Below are 19818 nucleotides of genomic sequence, written 5' to 3'. Positions count from 1 at the left end.
GAAATCCGGATACTACTGCTAGCTGAACGGGCCGACATTGTGGCCTTAGACCCGTTCATACTGAAAGGAAACTCACCTCGTGATCTGGCTGCTGAGTGTGTGGCTCCGGGAACTATCTGCTGTTGCTCCGGTATCTCCCCGACTACAAATCCACAATTACACTCAATCAAAGTACTAATAACTGCATTGGGGTAAATGACTCTTTTACCCCTGGCTAAAGTCAACCCTCCTGGTTAAAGTCAACTTTACAGTTGACCTGACTCGCCGAGTTGGGCCGCCAACTCGCCGAGTCCCTACTCTCATTTCTCAACCCTGCTCGCTGCTACTCGTCGAGTTCCCGCTCTATATCAACACTCAGGTCATCTGCATCCGACTCGCCGAGTCGTATGAACAACTCGACGAGTTGTTCTTGAATCATAAGAAGATTGCCTTGGACTCGCCGAGTTGTATGAACAACTCGTCGAGTCCCTCCATCACTGAGTCTGCCCTCCAACTCACTGAGTCCACTCTACCACTGACAGGTTCCCACTCGACATCACTCAAAAGGGGAAAAATCAGGACTCGCAGCTTGACTCGCCAAGTCGTTCTTCCGACTCGCCGAGTCGCATCCATGCAGCTACTCAAAACTCGATTCTGCTTGAATCCAGCATCTAAAACTTATAGATCTGGGCTTCCTTAGCTCAATTAACACGTAAAGATTCTACCATTACGTGTACATAAGCATCCAAGAATATAATAAGGTTCAAAAAGCATGATAAAGGCTCGATCTAGGGTTCTCATACAAAGCAACTTCAAAAAGGCAATAGATCTGGGCTTTACAACTCCCAAATGAGCAGATCTAAGGATATTTCGACCTATTAAGGCATCCAATCAACTATAAGGTTGGAAAAATACATCAACTAACCCTAGAAATGTTATAATGGAGATTTTAAGCATAAAACAGGAGGATTCTGAGAAATACCTTAAAGAACTCTGATTTTGACCTTGGATCTTTGCTCTACACCTCTTCTCTTTGTTCCTTTCTTCTTCTTCTTCTTCAAGCCTTCAAGAATCCACACAAAGACACTTCAATCAATCAAGGGATGGGTTTAGGGTTTCTCACAGCTCTCTGAGGTGAAGGAGGCGAGTTTGGGGCTGATAAGGTGGTTTAAATAGGGTGCAAACCCGGAGATTTAGGTTTTCAACCTGGCAGGCCGACTCGCCGAGTCCCGAATATGGACTCGCCGAGTCGCCAATCTATAAGTTGATCAACAACGCGACCCTACTCGACGAGTCTGCAGTCTACCACGAACTTGCTGAATCAACTCGGTCGTCTTGAGCACCACTTCCGTGCTCCCAATAACCCGCTAACCGACCTCGCCCCAACAAATCAGGGTCCTGCACTTCCTCCCATAAAGCATCTCAAAGGGAGGTCGATCAATGCTCGCATGATAACTGTTGTTATACGAAAATTCCGGTAACGGAAGATACGTATCCCAACTGCCCCCGAAGTCTAAAACACATGCTCGGAGCATGTCCTCGAGAGTCTGAATCGTCCTCTCACTCTGCCCGTCCGTCTGAGGGTGGAAAGCGGTGCTGAAATAAAGACGAGTACCCATCTCGTCATGGAACCGCTTACAGAATCTGGATGTAAAATGGACGTCTCGGTCTGACACCACTGGTATCGGCACTCCATGACATGCAACTATTTCCCGCACATAAATATTGGCTAACTTTTTCGCTGATATGCTCTCCTGGATCGGTATGAAATGAGCACTCTTCGTCAACCGATCCACTACCACCTAAATCGAATCTACCCCTCGTGCGGTCCTGGGAAGCTTAGTGATAAAATCCATGGTGATGTCCTCCCATTTCCACACGGGAATGTCTAACGGCTGCATCTTGCCGTGAGGCCTCTGATGTTCTTCCTTGACCTTCCTGCAAGTCAGACACCTCTCTACATACCAAGCAACATCCCGTTTCATGCAGGGCCACCAATAATCGGGTCGAAGATCTCTATACATCTTCGTTGCCCCGGGATGGATAGAAAATCGAGATTTATGAGCCTCGTCCATCAACACCTGTCGTACTCTGCCTCCGTACGGTACCCACACTCTCCCATGAAGGGTCAACAACCCCCGACTATCATAATCGAACGCAGCTGCTCGGCCCACAATCCTCTCACATTTCTGCTTCTCTTCCTTGAGGCCCTCAACCTGAGCCTCCCTGATCCGTTCCAACAACGGAGTAATCATTGTCATTCTCAAACACAAATCTCTGATAGGGGCTACTGTCACCTTCCGACTCAAGGCATCGGCCACTACGTTGGCCTTCCCTGGATGGTAAAGGATTTCACAATCATAATCCTTCAGCACATCCAACCATCTCCTCTGCCTCATGTTTAGACTCGGTTGATCCATAAGGTATCTCAAACTCTTGTGATCCATGTAGATGGTACAACGGACCCCATAAAGATAATGTCTCCAAATCTTGAGGGAAAACACCACTGCCCCCAGCTCTAAATCGTGCGTAGGATAGTTAGCTTCATGAGGCTTCAACTGTCTCGAGGCGTAAGCTATCACATGCCCTCGCTGCATCAACACTGCTCCCATACATGGGCTTGAGGCATCACAGTAGACTACAAAATCCTCTATTCCCTCGGGCAGGAAAAGAATCGGAGCCTCGCATAACCTCTGCCTGAGGGTCTTGAATGTCGTCTGCTGCTCAGGCCCCCAACGAAACACCACCAACTTCCTAGTCAGTCGGGTGAGCGGTACTGCTATCTTGGAGAAATCCTGAATGAACCTCCGGTAATACCCTGCCAACCCCAGGAAACTCCGAATCTCGGATGGAGACCTCGAGACTTCCCACTGCATCACGACCTGTATCTTGGCCGGATCTACCAATATACCCTTCTGGTTGATGAGGTGACCAAGGAACTGCACCTCACGCAACCAAAACTCGCACTTGGAGAACTTTGCGAAAAGCCTCTCCCTTCTCAAAACTTCTAGCACCTCCCTCAGGTGCTCCTCATGCTGCTCCTGAGTCTTGGAGTACACCAAGATATCATCTATGAATACTATCACAGACCGATCCAGCATCGGTCTGCATACACGATTCATTAGGTCCATGAATGCGGCTGGAGTACGGGATCCAAATTATAATAGGTATGGTTTATGATAAACTACACTCACGCACACTACACGTAAACTTGTTAACTTAAGTGGTGAGACATTCACTCCCCGTACGTCCGAGTACGGGATCCAAATTCCTGTGAGTTATAACCAAAATCTCTTGTAGGGAGAGCATGATAATTATGTATAGATCTATATTAGGGTTGACATCCCACACCTCGTTGCTAGCTACAACCGGATCAGCAGGTCTGCGGGTGACAAGAGTCATAGGATCAGGGCGTCTGAAAGACGTTGTGCAGGTTACCTCTAGTCATAGTATGGTTATAGCGATTCATATAGGGAGCTAACAATAAATAAAGTTTATGGGATTTTTATAAAACAAAAAGGGGTTTATGTCGATTTAAAATCACTTTTTATATCAATAAGTACGGATATTACTGTACACTTTCGGTCTGGGTATTTAAGACTACACACCACTTGGGATTTAGAACTACATACACATATTAAAGAAAATATTGGATTTTTTGGATACATTTTCTATCGCTTTTATAAGGAAAACGGTTTACTTCTCTAAAGAAATTTCTTATGAAGTCACCAACCTTTGTGTTGACACTTTTTCAAACAACTTGTTTTCTTAAGGAATCACTAAACAGGTAACCAAGTGCTTTTCAGGATGGGAAGTTAAGGCGTCAAACTTTTCATATTTTGTCAACATATTGTAATTGATTTTGAAACATGTAATTAATACAATGATGTAACTCTTTCAATATATATATATATATATATATATATATATATATATATATATATATATGTTGGTTGTGTTTACTTTCATCACTATTGCCATTGTGGTTATGATACTATACATGAAGTCCTCCACCCCCGGACGTTTCCGCCATCCTTGGTTTGGGGGTGTGATAGATTGGTATCAGAGCATGGTTTATAGTGAATTAAGTATATCAAACCACATAAGATATACAAACTATAAACGCATTTAGGACTAAAAGTCTCTGATTTTAAACATCTCTCAATTAGATACATTTTAGAAAATAAATAGTTTTTCTTGTTAAAGTGTACATAACATACATTACATGTTCGCATAGTGTCATAACTAAGGAGAACATAAAGTGAAAGAGGAGGAGTTGAACACTACGAGTATGCCCTAGCATGTGTAATCAGTTCTGGGAAGGATATAGCCTGATCAACTATATCCGTCCGAGAAGTGACTTACGCATACCGGGGGATAGTCGTAATGGCCGACAAATCTAATAACCTAACTTCACCCTACAAAGAATGCTCTAAGAACCAAATATAAAAATTTAAAAATACTATAGGAGTATTCGTATATTGCTATAGCGCCATGTTATTATTATTATCCGATATGTGCTTCTTACCCCCCATTTCTCGTGCAGACGACATGGCAGGATTTCACATACTCGGGGACCCATACTTTCCCAATCAGGGAAATGTTGGATGGATCGAAGAAGAGCCTGAGCAAAAAATTGAAGAGGACCCCGAAGAGGATCCCGAGGAGGATCTCGAGGAGGAACCCGAGGAGGAATCCGAGGAAGAACAAGAAGAAGAGGAGGAAAACGAAAAAGAAGAAGAGGAAGACGATGATATAGTCATGATTGAGAACGAAATTGAAGAAGAACCGGAAGTATTTAACCCTCCTTACATCACGATGGTACCCGCACACTGCTTTGGATACAACGGACCTGAGCCCCGTTAGGTAACGGTGATCGAAAGGTGGAGCCGAAAACAATGTGTGCGATCACCATATGGCGACCAACGAGGTTATTTTGACCTCATCCATGGTGGACCGGTTGATCGAGCCCTCCCAGTCATGACTCAACGAATAGCAAGTATGGATGATCATGATAGGACGACGACCGATCAGGTCAGGGAGCTGAGTGCCATCATAGAGTCTACCACTTCTCGCACCATAGCTCTGGAACAAGACTCCCACTACAGAGACCAACTCATTCAGGACCTTTTCGCTGCTCGAGCAGAAGCAAGGGAGTATCGGGAAAGATACATGGCACTCGAAGAGAGAATTGTCGCAGCCGAATGGAGATTTGCAGAACTACAGGGCGCATCGACATCATCCCAGACTCCATCAGGGAAGGATCGTCATGATTAGAACGCATTACTATTCTCACATCTTTGTAGTAAAAGTTTATGAGTACGCATTGGTGCTACTCTTTTGTATGTATGTTGACCCTGCGACTAAGTGACTACACTATTCAAAGGGCTTTTGTGCTGCCGAAACTATCTTTTGCATTAATGTAATGTAGACCCTTATGAGGTCAAATTTTCCCCAAAACATTATGTACTAAAAGTTTATCAATGAATTTCGGCTTGCGTTTTATTTTATTGAATGTTTGGCTCTGGACTTCATAACCCGATCACACAAATAGTTTACAAATAATAAAGTCGTGATAAAAATACAAATGAGATGAAACAAGTAACACTCGACTCGTTATTACCATTGAGGTCTTACCGTCTGGTCATTTTTTTTAAATTATGACAAAACCATGCCACCAAGGAAAAGACCAAGACCTTCCGGCAACACAGCGCCGCCCCCTCCGCCACCACCTCCGCAGTTTGATCCTGCGATGTTCCAGGCTGCAGTGACGGCAGCCGTGATGGCAGCAACGTTGCAAATGGGTACAAATGGTTCTGGCAGTTTTGGATCCGGAGCTACCAATTCAATTCATGGGGACAGCATTGGGCGTACAAATGAGTGCTCTTACAAAGACTTCACGAATGGAAAACCTGACACTTTCAATGGAAGCGGGGGCGTCATCACACTGGTGCAATGGTTCGAAAGGACCGAGGCAGTCTTTGAAATCTGTGCTTGTCCCGAAGCGAGCAAGGTCAAGTATGTTGCATTCAGTTTCACCGGAAAAGCTCTTACTTGGTGGAATGGCCGAGTTAAATCACTTACTCCTACAGTGGCTAACTCTATAAGCTTGGAGTATTTAAATGCTTTGATGTTAAAGGAGTATTGCCTGAGAGGCAAAATACAAAAACTTGAAGAAGAACTTTGGAACCTTAGGATGTCGGGCACATATCTTGAAACTTATATTGCCCGCTTCAATGGCCTAGCACTCCTCTGTCCAACAATGGTCACTCCAGAGGAGAAGAAGGTGGAGCGATACCTTTGGGGGCTGTCATCCCAGATTCAAGATAGTGTACTGGCCTCGAAACCTACTACCTTTGAGAGTACCAAGGAATTGGAACAACAACTTATCGATCACAGGGCTAGCCGTGGTACTGTGATAGCCACCACCGACCCAACAAAAGGAGGGAACAACAAGAGGAAGTTCTGGGACAATAAACAAGAAACAACCGACGCAGAACTCCGCCAAGAAGCAACAGACTGTTGTTGTAAATCCATGATTTAACAATAGCATCAACACGATTCCATGTTTCTTCTTTGATGTATGTTGGCCACGGAGTGTTCGGATCAATGCGATCAAGTAGATTCTAAACACATGTGTGGATGTGAAACAGTACCCACGAAGCATATTGCTCTTAAGTTTGATTCAGAATGTGAAGGACACCATTCTTAATGTTAGTGACAGTGAATGATGGGTGGAATGGTGTCTTCCAAGAATAAGAAGATTCGCCTGGTGCTACAATGTTTTATGAGACGGATGTTGGAGAAGAAGAGGGCAGCAACGGTTAAGGCTAGGGCAAGGCTCTGATACCATAAAAATGGTATTCTCGATTGATTCTTCTCATTATACTAAATCAATTATAAATAGAGAACCATTCGTGTAAATAAGGAAAGGATAAACATTGTATGGACAAAATCAAATACAAAAATATAGAATGTATATATATCGTCAAAGAACATTGACCGTTGACTTTTTGACCCTGAGTTTTGGTTAAATTGCTAGTTCTAAAGTGTAGACTAAGGTGTGACCTTGTGTGATTCGATAGGTAGGTTGTAACACCTATTTCGTGAGGTTGAGTTGGGATTTGTATGGCTTTGTGAGTGAGGTGAGTCTTCTCACTATACCGTGTAGGATGTTAACTATCTTTGTGACTCTTGCATGTAGGTTGGACGTGCTCGTTTGTATGTTGTGTAAGGCCCATTTTTATGCTACGCGGGGCTCGTTATGATGGGCGGGGCCAAATTTGTAAGTGGGAGTTGATGTTACGTATCATATGTGGTATTTTGATGAACTCACTGAACTTTATGCTTATAGTTCTGTGGTTAAAACATTTCAGGTACTTCTGGTTCCAAAGGAAAGGGTCCGCCGTGATCGCAACATCCCCTTGATTTTTATTCCTCATTGTTACTTGGATTTACTCTGATGTTGACAATATTTATATTGGCGTTGGTTTTGGAACATTTGTTTGTATCTTTTTGGGTGTTTTGAAAATAAAATTTTAGCGGTATCTTTGTTATAATTATTTACTAAGTTTAGTCAGTTATTTTATAAAAAATAATACATAAAAATCAAGGGAATGGTCATTTTTATCATTATGCACAACAATTCAGATGTTTCAACTAAACAACATTTTAAAATTCAGATCTTCAAAATTCAGAATCTTAAAAATTTAGAACTTTTATAAATTCAGATCTTAAAAATTTAGAACTTGTCAATGAGCCCTAACTCCAATGTAAGTTATTTTCAAAGATCATTGCTGGTTGGTTACTCAAAAATAATGTAACCATTATTAGTTTTAAAAGTCTAATAATCACTATGGAACCAACTAATTAATTCATTCCATCACCATTAACCAAGAAATTGTAAAAGTCAATCGGCTAAATGGCATAATTAAGGAACAAACATTTGTCGGATTTTATTATAAATGCATAGTTTTGTCTATTCTCTTCAAGCATAAGTCAGCTTCACACAGAAGTTCTCGGCAGAACTTCCTATCTTGGTTATTTTCCTCTCTGAATCAACAATAGCTATCCACTGCTTCACCACGTCAAGCAGCTTCATTTCCGGGGCAAGAAGTTTTCCATTCAAGAAGATACCAACCTGTTCAGATTATTAAAATATAAGTCATTACATAAAATATTTTTCTGATACAAAAACATGAAAAAGAAGAACAAATACATGTCTATGAGACTGTGACGTCCTTGTTCTATTAGTAAAGTCTATATTTGCTGAATCTCCATGGAAAAAGAACAATTAACGGACAACTGAGCTCTAACGAAAGTTATACGCAGTTAATTGAATCAGAAAAATTACAAGATACCTCCTGTTGGTGAACATGCTTAAGTTGCAACGCGATATACTTCATGAGAATAGACACATCTGGATTCCCCTCCATGCTAGAATAATTTGTTTTTAATCAGTACATGCAAGTTACAATGACCAGAAAAATGAATGTCAAAAATTTATTTCCTAATAAACTGGTGAATTATATGGACATTAAACAACATTATACTGAAAAGGCCGATGTACTTACGTTATCTGTAAGTATGGTTCCACTAGAAGTTGCAGAGTGTTCTTTCTGTTGGTACCGAATCAAAGACAAGAAAATAAAAAAGATAAGATGGTGAAGATACTATTAGCTATATGATTAAATTTAAAAGGGATCTTTATAGCTCACTGATCACAGGAAGGAGTTAAACTGAACCAAGCAGAATGATTCTTTTTTGCTGGATTCAGATGCATTCCAGCGTCAACCACATCTTGTGGACAGATCCTGTTCCAAAAAGAAGGTGCAAGTTCAACAGTATTTTGCTGCTTATTTCTCCTCTTTCGTTTTTTGATTCCTGTCCTCATATCCGTAGTTGATTGATCTTTAGCCTGCTTGGACGACTGAATCTGCCACATACATATTTAATTAAGCGAACAAAAAAGAATTTTGGATTAGGTCTACAGGTCTAGAAATCTGAATGCCAAAAATGACTGATGATTATATAATCAGACTCAAGGATAAAGTCATTGTTTTACCTTCTTTCCTTGATTATCCGGTGAGTTTGATCTTCCAGAAGAATCTCCAACTTATAATTGCTATTTATTTGTTCCTCTTCTTTAGAGCCGGCGCCAATAAGAGGATAAAAATAGCAATCATCAACGACAGAAGGTAAAACGTTCTATAATCGACAAGACGATGGAGAGCTGCAGAGATGGAACGTAGAAATAAAAATCGGATAGCAGCGTTTCAGCAGACAGTGATCAGGTGCGTGATCTGACGGCGGCAGAAGATATGTTTGGCACGCCTAGGGTAAATGACCAGAAATCTCATATATATCGCTTGTAGTCTTGACTCTTGAGAGAAGCAGCCTGTTATCTTTTGGGCATTTATTTTCTATTGATATTGTCCAAACCGATACCAATCTTGGAGTCGTGGGCATTGCTTAGGAATAGAACACAGGAAAGAAACATTAATTTGCAGCCCAATCAACCTACAACCTATCACACGTCCAGGGACATGTTTTTTCTTTCACCGGATTGACATGCATAACTCCAGGCCCAACCTTTCCTTCCTCCAATATGCAGACCAACAGATCTTCATGGGGCTTTGCAGGTCCAAGGATAATCCAAGAAAGTAGAAACACCATAAGGATTTTAACTTGTTTCCATCTCGAGTTTCATCTTAAGCTTAAATACCTTCAGAAGAATAGGCCATGAAAAACAAACTATCTAGATGAACATACACAAGGAATGATGTATGGTCGTTTATAAAACGACCTATCATGACCATGTGTTACAAACTATGGATGATTGGAACTTATCTACTTTAATGAAGTGGTGGCAGTGAAAGCTACGTCAAAAACGATAAAAGAAAGAATTACATGTGACCCGCGCACCATCTGAAAGGACAATATATGTGGCCCAATCATATCGTATTTTTGAAGATTTTCAGTTGGCCAACCACTGTGGGCAGCACATTAAAAAAATAAAAAAAAATTAAGAAAAAAAAAGGTTCTCGGTAAACGCAACTCTAAGGTGTGAAAAATGGTTTGTCTTTAATTAGGTGAGTAATTATTATTTTACAACATTCTTCGTGTGGTTCAATTTTAAACATTAAAAGAGACTTACAGGGGATTGATTAGGGTAAATTATATAAATATCAAATTGATTAGTGTTTCATCAACAATTATCAATCACTTTTACCCACGATCAAAATGGTAAACACTCTTCATTCTCTATCCTTCGAATTAGGGAAAAGGAAAAGGATTTGCCAATCATGAAGAACGAGTACTTACTGATGAAATTTAGTAAGTAGATTATATTACATGTTTAGCGACCAAATAAGAGGTAAAAAGTATTTTGTTTATTCCATAATTATATCTAGATTCATGAATCCCTAAGTAGTTGATTTGGTATCTACTTGTGGTGATAGTAAAATTAGATCTTGTATGATGGTTTGTTTTTATTGTTGTCAATTGAAGTGAAAAACACTAACATTAGACTAAACTATAATAAATATTAAGTAGATTTGTGGATTTATATAACTCAGACTTGTTTGATGCTATTTAAAGTGGTGTATGTTGACAATAGAAAGTCATGGATGGTAAAACACAAGTTTCTCAGCTATTGGGAGCAAATCAATACAAGGAGTTAGGAATTTTTCAACCATGAAATATCAAGGTGAGTAAACATAGCTATTTTTATGGTTATTATGATTTTTATCTTGAAAATGGTGTTGATGTGGGACTACCTAGTTATCCATGGGTATCTCGTATGTGTAGAGGTCCGCTTGACATTACATCATGGGTACTGATATAAAATAGATAGGTTACCAACACAATATTGCGATCCAAAAATGCAAGCTAAAACGGGTGATTATCTAGTGACCCAAGCAAAGTTCACCCAAAAGTATGGTGGGGACAAGCCCAAATGTATAAGTCAATATTATTTATAGTTATAAATTGTTGTTCTTCACATGTTTCTTTAACAATATGATGATCGTATTATTGTTACGTATATGATGACTTTATGATGTAGAAAATTTTAGATTGCCGAATAAGCTTATTGCAGCTTATGGTTGCTTGTATGTTTCACTATTGCATATGTGTGTACTAGTAGCAAAGGCAAGGACTTTGTTTATAAACTAATAGACGTAATGAAGGATTCATGATTGAAAGAAACCACACTCTTTCAATTTCCCAAAACTTGACCATAAATGGGGCAACACTAATTTAATTTGTGTGTATATATATATAAAAAAAAAATTATGTCTAGATGAATAGCCGCTACTATAACCATAAAAAGTATCAAAATTCTGATACCTACACTAAATTTATGCCTGTTATAGATACTTGAAATTGATTTGTCATGATTACAGGAGAAATTTCCATCTTAGAAATACATACGCTATTTTTAAGACCAAACTTTGAATAACGAAGAACATGATGATAAAGCACAAATGGTTAAATCATACATAAGTCATAATTTAGAGATTTAAATTTCTTCTAGCAGGACTATCTAAACTTAGTTAATGTATGGTTTGCAACCTTTGAGCAACGGTGAACTTTTAGTACCAAGCGATCTAACACAATATATTCTCCAAAGCTTATGACAAGAATTTATTTGAAATATAATAAGAATTATAACCATAAAAATGGAGTGGAAATTATACTTTCTAAAAAAGCAATGATACACAAAGGGTGCCATTTGGAAACTACAATCCTTGAATTGTCATGGACTCATACAAAAGAAAATTATTTACCATATTCATTGTAAAGCTAATCAAGGAAGATAGAGGAAACTAGTGAGTGGATGGAATTATAACCCTGATCTTGGCACTAATCGATGAATTCAAGCGTGTGTTTATGTGAAAGATTCTTAATAGGTTTCAATTCTTCATAATGCTTTATGACATATATTTATACTTCCTAGTAAAATAAAATTCATGTATTATAAGATTTGTGAAATGATTCTACAGTAAAAGAAAAGATGTTATATGCCTTGAAAAAAATAAATGAATGTTCCAAAAAGATAAATCTTTCTAACTTCAATGTATCAAGGTAATCATAAAATGAATAGGTACAATACATCCTTTCTACTACAGTGATTGTAACCATATAAGATATTTTAGTTATGAGCAACGTGAATAGTTTTATATTTTGTGGATCCTTAAGTTATGACCCAAATTGAAAAAACTTGCCCATTGACAGCACTGCATTACACATCATACACTCGACATCCCTTAGCATCTCTTTAGATTCGAACATGGGTCTCTATGACATATAGCTTAACATGTCTTACTAGGTGACCTATTAACGAGTGCTTTAACATACTTGCTTTGTAGCAATTTATGTATCATTTCAATGAATTGTTTGATCTAGAGGTTATACTCAGTCATGAAGATATTCTCTCCATCTATATAACACGCTGAAAATGTCTACTGATATATACTAGAGTAAGTATTCTATTTTTTTAATAAGTTAATTATTTAGGGATTATTCATTTTATTTATTCGAGGCACTAGATTAAATTGTTTTTGTTACTGATCGTGTTTGTATAATTTTGAAAAATTATTGGTCTAAATTTGTTACTTATCATGCACTATTTCATGAGAAATTTCAAATTTAAGCCTTATAATTTTCAGGTATATAAAAGTTGGTGTCCTAAAAGTGGTAAAATATAATGTTATATTTGGTTAGTAATTAAGTAGCTCCTGGTTACAAATGAACTCACATGGCATATTAAGAAAAGTTATATACTAATTTTGTAAATTTATATATTTTAAAAAGTAATTAAAGATCATGATGATTCCTAATCAACCATGGATGGACCTAAAATTCATAGTACAGACTAACACTAAAACAAAATACTTATATTTGTTCTTAAAAAAATAAATAAATAAAATAAGATAATAATAATAATAATAATAATAATAATAATAATAATAATAATAATAAAGAACCATAAAAGATTTGTTTAAAATGGTTATGAATATACCTCACTATAAAGTTATCCATAAGCTTATTCAACTCATTATACAACAATTAATGTATTAATGAAAAGCCCACGTGCTCTTATATATTGAAAATAAAAATGTCTAAAAATATCATGTTAACTATTAGTTATTTGTACGGTAAAAAGCAGGTTGTGCATAACATGATGGTTTGTATGGTCGACTCATCATCGAAATGATTTTCCAACAATATTAACAAAATAATAGTGTTTGTATTTTCTACAACCCCTTTTAATTCGTTTTTCATATTTTTGTTAAGGCATAAATTATTTCATCACAAGTTTTATTTCATGATATTGTTTCCATTCACACTTAAAATCAAATTAGAAATCATTATGGTAATCAATGTTGTAGTGATTAAGAAATTAGAAGACACGCACATTTATATACATCTTTCATTTTTGAATCGTTACGAACTTCAAATTAGACATGTAATAAAACTTACCAACTTTTACATTGATAGTTCTAAGAATCAATTACGTTACTCCTTCCTGGAATTCTCTTTCCCAATCTAAATGATTTTTCTTCTAATTCTCTCGGTTGTGTACGATGAAAGGAGAGTTATTAGGGTTTGTTCTTGTTATTGTTTATGGAACCTATACATTGCAAAAAGGCTAATGGGCCTAATCTTTAATTTTTAATCATGGTCCATGGTTCATATATTCCTGACATTTTAATTTCAACCAAAGTTGAAAGTGCACATTTTGGGTATATTAATGATTGACCATTGGCCATGGTACTGCTAAAAGGAAAAAGGTTTCTCCTCCTAAAGGAAAGTGAAATACCTTGGTTGGACAGTCCAATCAAGGTCTCAAGAGAAAGGTCGATTTCGAGATAGCTCTTACTAGTTACCTAAAGTAGGCGTTTGTTTCTACTGCGAGTCAAATGGACATTGGAAATGTAGTCGCCGTAAATACATGGAGGATCTAATGAAGAACAAAGTCAAGGAGTGTAGCACCTCAGGTATATTTATGATTGAATTCCATAGTACATCAACTTCTAATTCTTGGGTTCTTGATATATGATGTGGTACTCATAAGAAACAAACACAATGCACATGTTATAAGGACTGGGGATTACGAGCTCGTGATTAGTAGTGGTGTTAATTTTAGATTATTAAACTGTTGTTACTCGCCTGATATGGCACGAAACATTATTTCTTTTTATGCATTGTACAAGGATGGTTTTCATTTCTCTTTTGATAATGAAAATTGTGATATTTTGGTTTATAAGAATGGTTATTTTTACTTTAAAGCTAGCCTTTGCAATGGTACATATGAAAATGTTATTTGTGTTAGAAATCTAATAATCTAATCATAAACATTGATTCTTCCGAAAATGTTTCAGATAAATCATGTATGTGGCATCGTCGTCTTGACCATATAAAAAAGAAACATATCACCAAGCTTCAATCGAACGATATCTTGGAATCATTTGACATGTATGTAAATCATGCTTACTTTGCAAGATGACATAAGCACCATTCATATGTAACTATGAAAGAGGCAATGATTTATTGGACCTTATACACACATATATGTTTAGACCGTTTAAGATCCACAACAAGGCATGGTGAACGATACTTTGTGACTTTTATTGATTATTTTTGTAGATATAGATATATCTATTTAATCAAATATAAGTCAGAAACCTTTGAAGTGATATTCCTCACAATCAATCCCAATTAATTTTTTAAAAAATTGCAACATACATATTTACAGTCGATATAATCATAATTTACTACATTATTTACTTCCTTATTTATAGGTTTTGACTTTAAATAAATAAATTATCTAATTAATATTTTCAATTAATGTAATCTATAAATCAGCAAGAAAGGTACATTCATTTTAAATTTTTAAAACCGAAATTTTAACTTTATTCCAAATTAAAATACTGATAATCAATTAATTGATTTTAAATGTCAAAAAATTACTTCCTTATTTACATTGTTTTTATAGGGTTTGACATTAAATAAATAAAATATCTAACAAACATTTTCATTTAATGTACTCTATAAATCATCAAAAGAAATATATATTCATTTTTAATTTTGAAAACGGGAATTTTAGGTTCATTCAAAATTAAAATACAGATAATCCATATTTAATCCATATCAACCGATAATTCAATAAAAAAAAAATTAAACTCTGCTAATAATTTTGAAATTTGAAATCACTTAATTGATATATTACCTTTAATATAGCCTATAATTATTCTATTTATTGATTAGGATCCAAATTAATTTGATATCAATTTTTTTTCTATATTCAATTTATTCTATAAATGCCATTTTTCTTATTCTTTTGACTCACATGATTTTTGATACTCACGATTTTGATTTCAAGCATCGAAGTTGCTTCTCCTCCAATCCTTCTTCCACATTCCATCTTTATTCTCTTATTCTTAAGTTTATAAATATGTATTTGCAATATCAATTTTGTATTATATGGAAATAAATAAATAAAATTTCAACATTATACTTCCAATTAATAGTATTTTAGCATTGTACGTTTAAAGTCCCGTTTATTAAAGTACAATAACATTCTACATTGAAAGTCATACTTTATACCTATTCATCATTAGAGTTTTATAATTAAACTTTAATATTTTCTATATTTCACCATATTTAGTATTAAATTTTAAAATTTTCTTATTCTATCAATGTAGTTTGATTTTCTAATTTACAAACCCGTGTAATACACAGGTCTCTAACCTAGTTTAATGTTATACAAAATTGTAAAATAAGATTTTATATATACATGTGTGTGTTTGTATATACATATTTGTATATGAATATGTGTGTCCATACATATTTTACATACATACATACATACATACATACGTATATATGGATACATACACATACACACACACATTTATATATGTATATATATATATGAAAAGACACGAAGACAGACATGTGGATCTTTGGATGATGAAACCCTCTATAGCCCGCAAATATTGCAAGTTAAGTGGTTTATTACTTTATATAGTTTATTTTTCTGATACAATCAACATGACATCCTGGATGGACTAGTACTATTGATAAAATCTGCTAGGAGCAAAAAATTGATGGAGTGATTAGTCCTATTTACAATTTCTTAGTTGCGAAAAAGAATATGGAGTGATTAGTCCTATTTACAATTTCTTAGTTGCGAAAAAGAATATTTTATTGGTGCAACAACAACCGAAGACTTTCAGCCAGTTTTCTTTTGAATTTGTTTTCCTTCCATTGAGCTTGTCGTATTCTTCTTCTGTAGCTTACTCCAAGTTCTCGCAGACACTATTGAGATCGTAGATACAATAATTGAACATTTGGATGCACGTATTTCTGGAAGAGTTACCTTTGGACAACACAACTTTTAGAGAACATCAAGCATCGAAGGTCATGACACATCTTTTAAAGCTATTAAAGTATCTCCCCGAGAAGAATCAAGTATTGTCTTAGGTTCTCGGGTTAGCAAATTCTCATGATTCTTACACAAAAGTCATGAAGAGATCATATCTTCTCGTCTGCTCAAGAGTTATGCACTTAGAAACCCAGAGTTAGATATATGTCATGTTCTTTGTTAAACACCATACCTTCACTTTGATTATGCTACAAAAACTTTATTTAGAGCCAAAAGGCCTAGCATTCAGAGTAAAAGCTTCCCCTCTAAGATAGATTTTTTTAGCCTTCCCAAGAAAGCAAAGACATGGTGCATTTACCATTATAAATTTCGTAAATAGTTGGCATCGTAAAGCATATATTCATTTCCATGGTTTAAGCTCAACAAATGTCTCATGTTCTACTAATTTATGAGAACTAGGTTATAATGTTGACAAGAAGTTTATGTTATTATATAATGTGGAATTTAATATATTATAGTATCCTTGTTGTAGTTCCTAAATTATTAGTAACCTTTAGTTAGTTCCTAAATTATTAGTGACTTTTTATTTAGTGGAGCAAGCTTGAGAAGTGGAACTACATATATATTATGGTTTGTGTTGCTTATATTTTATTGGCTATTGTTGTGTTGGTATCCGTTAAGACAAGTCAAACCTAGCCTATGCTATTGTGTTGTTTACACTAAGCGTAAACAAAAAGAAAACAAGCAAGCAAGACAACTTTCATGTCGTGCCGTGTTTGTCGTGTATTAATTGATTTTTTTTCATGAATAAACTTGTCATTCTGTTTTGTCGTGTTCATGTTATATAAATCATTTTCATGTCGTGTCAGAAATATTTGATACCCCTAAAAACCATTATGTTATTCTTTTGTAAGATGAGACAGTTTTATGTTATGTTTTGTACAATAAAATTATCTTCTCCTTTATTCCCCGTATTTATCAGTAAATATAATATTTATAGCATATTCATCATTTATGCAATTGCAGTACGCTTAGCAACACAAGAATAGCGGCTTGAACAAGCCAAAAATCTTGAGATATGCCTAGGCCTATCCCATGCTATTATGCTTCACAATTATAAAAATATATGAGATCAGGATAGAGTTTGTAATGGAAACTTTAAGATGAACTATTAATGGAAACTTCGTGATGGATCAACAGCAGAGATACAGTGACAGTTAGTGATAGAGTATGGAAAACTATTTCAAATGATGAGCAACATGGGTAAATTCATAGCTGTTCTCTATCAAATTTGTCGCTGATTTCAAACAAAGTAATTATAGCACGTTATATAGTTTTTGCGAATTCATCACTAAATTTGTAAAACATATTGTGACCATTCATCAATAATGTTTATTTTTTTACCGTGGGCGGCAACCAGGATGAAAACTGATTTCCTAATAGTGTATGAATGTGAAATTGACAGATAAATCAATAATCTCATGAAAAAAAGATCAAGATCAATCATATAAAGATAAATATGTAGCATTTTTCAAAACCCTTGTGAAGTTTATTGGACTGATAGGAAGCATTAGAATCAAATGTCAATTGGGATGTTTTCCTGGTGATTCCAAAAATAGTTATCCACTGCTTGTCTACTCTCTTCGAGCGAAAGTGAGCTTCACACAGAAGTTCTCGGAAGAACATCCTTCGGTTATTTTTCTCTCTGAACAAACAATAGCCATCCATTGCTTCACCACATCAAGGAGCTTCATTTCCGGGGTAAAAAGTTTACCATTCATGAATATACCAACCTGTTCAGATTATTAAAAATATAAGTCACTAAAGGAAATATTTTTGTAAAAAAAATCCAAAAAACAAAGAACAAATACATACGCATGGCCACTAGATGTACTTGTTCTATTGGCTAAGTCTAACCAAAACTGTAGTTTTTTTAGTCAACCAAAACTCACGTTGCTGTATGTAGTTAAGGGTTGCATGGTTTAATGTTTATGCAAACAATTAAGAAAAGCAAGACATACTCTCTTAACAGTTTAATGCTTTTTAGTTATTAAATTTACATGGGGACAATATCCGTTAGTGTTTAGTATACCAATTTCTGCATCATGCACTGAAAGCTCCATGTTTCAATGGATTTTTTCCTCACAGCACTTCAAAAGGGGTTTACATTTACTACATTATATATGTTTAAAACTCTCTAACTAAAATCAACTCAGTGGAGATCATGAGAAAAGAACGACACTTCTTTGATGAACAAAATCAATAGTTATATCCAGTTAACTGAATCATAGAAAAAAGAACATACCTCCTGTTGGCAAACATGCTTAACTTGCAACACGATATACTTCATGAGAACAGACACATATGGATGAAAATTCCAATCCACGCAAGAATAACTTGTTAATCAGTATATGCAATTACAAATACCAGAAAAAAGATTGTCAATAATTTATATCCTACTGAACAGACATTATATAAACAATCGTTATACTGAAAATGCAGATGTACTTACGTATGGTTGCACTAGTAGTTGCAGAATGTTCTTTCTGTTCCTAGAGAGTCAAAGACAATAAAATATAAAGATAAGATAGTAAAGATAGTACTAGCTATACATTTAAATTTAAAAGGAAGCTTTATAGCTCAATAATCAATAATCACGGAAGGAGTTAAACTGAACCAAACAGAAAGGTTCAAAGATAAGAAAAAAAAAAAAAAAAAGATATATAGTGAAGATACTATTAGCTATATGATTAAATTTAAAAGGGATATAGCTCACTGATCACAGGAAGGAGTTAAACTGAACCAAGGAGAATGCTCCTTTTTTGCTGGATTCAAATGTATTCCAGCCTCAACCACATCTTGTGGACAATTCATTTTCCCACAAGAAAATAAAGTTCAACAACATTTTTCTGTTTATTTCTCATGTTTGGTTTCTTGTTTTCTATCCTTTATTTCATAGGTGTTTTATTTTTGGATTTGATGTATATTATGGCATTTTAATGAACATGAAGTGGGACTTTGATGGTGAACAAATAGTAATCCCTTTTGTATGGTATCTCAATGACATAGACTCACACAAATCATTGTGTTTCGCTGGTAACACATTAACTTTCTTCTTCCCCTTGTTGGTGTTTATAGATTGTTTGGACGAATGAAGCTATTATATAATCAGATTCATGGATCTAGTCATTGTAATTCTGAATAATATATACTATCTCAAAATTATACCAATGACAATTTCCTTAAATAGTCCAATAACCAACAACAAGAGAATGGAGGAATGAGAAAATTAATGAGTTACCAGTTAAACGAAACGATTTGTGAGAGTCAATGCCATTAAAGATTAATATCAGTTCACCATCAAAGTCATACTTCATGTCCATGAAAATGCCATGATATTCACCAAATCCAAAAATAAAACGCCTATGGAAGTGAGGACAGAAATC

The 19818-nt window shown here is 35.7% G+C and overlaps 1 protein-coding gene and 1 long non-coding RNA gene across 2 annotated transcripts; both read right to left on the bottom strand.

Annotated features, from left to right (window-relative positions):
* Positions 1-7909: 7909 nt before the first annotated feature.
* On the bottom strand, positions 7910-9753 carry LOC144997371 (E3 ubiquitin protein ligase DRIP2-like). Its single transcript, XM_078957265.1, has 5 exons — positions 9044-9753; positions 8697-8914; positions 8553-8597; positions 8340-8415; positions 7910-8119 (listed from the first exon to the last, which is right to left on the bottom strand). Exons 2-5 carry the CDS (start codon positions 8870-8872, stop codon positions 7967-7969), a joined length of 450 nt encoding a protein of 149 aa, XP_078813391.1. The 5' UTR covers positions 8873-8914; positions 9044-9753; the 3' UTR covers positions 7910-7966.
* A 7951-nt stretch (positions 9754-17704) lies between these two features.
* LOC144997854 (uncharacterized) lies at positions 17705-19348 on the bottom strand. The gene is made up of 4 exons (XR_013659961.1): positions 19149-19348; positions 18885-18924; positions 18678-18768; positions 17705-18165 (listed from the first exon to the last, which is right to left on the bottom strand). It is a non-coding gene; the product is annotated as an uncharacterized LOC144997854 (long non-coding RNA).
* Positions 19349-19818: the final 470 nt, after the last annotated feature.

The sequence above is a fragment of the Lactuca saligna genome, chromosome 5 (assembly GCF_052625555.1).
Source record: "Lactuca saligna cultivar CGN05327 chromosome 5, ASM5262555v1, whole genome shotgun sequence".
Classification (NCBI taxonomy): Eukaryota; Viridiplantae; Streptophyta; class Magnoliopsida; order Asterales; family Asteraceae; genus Lactuca; species Lactuca saligna.
This window is presented reverse-complemented; position numbering and strand designations above follow the sequence as displayed.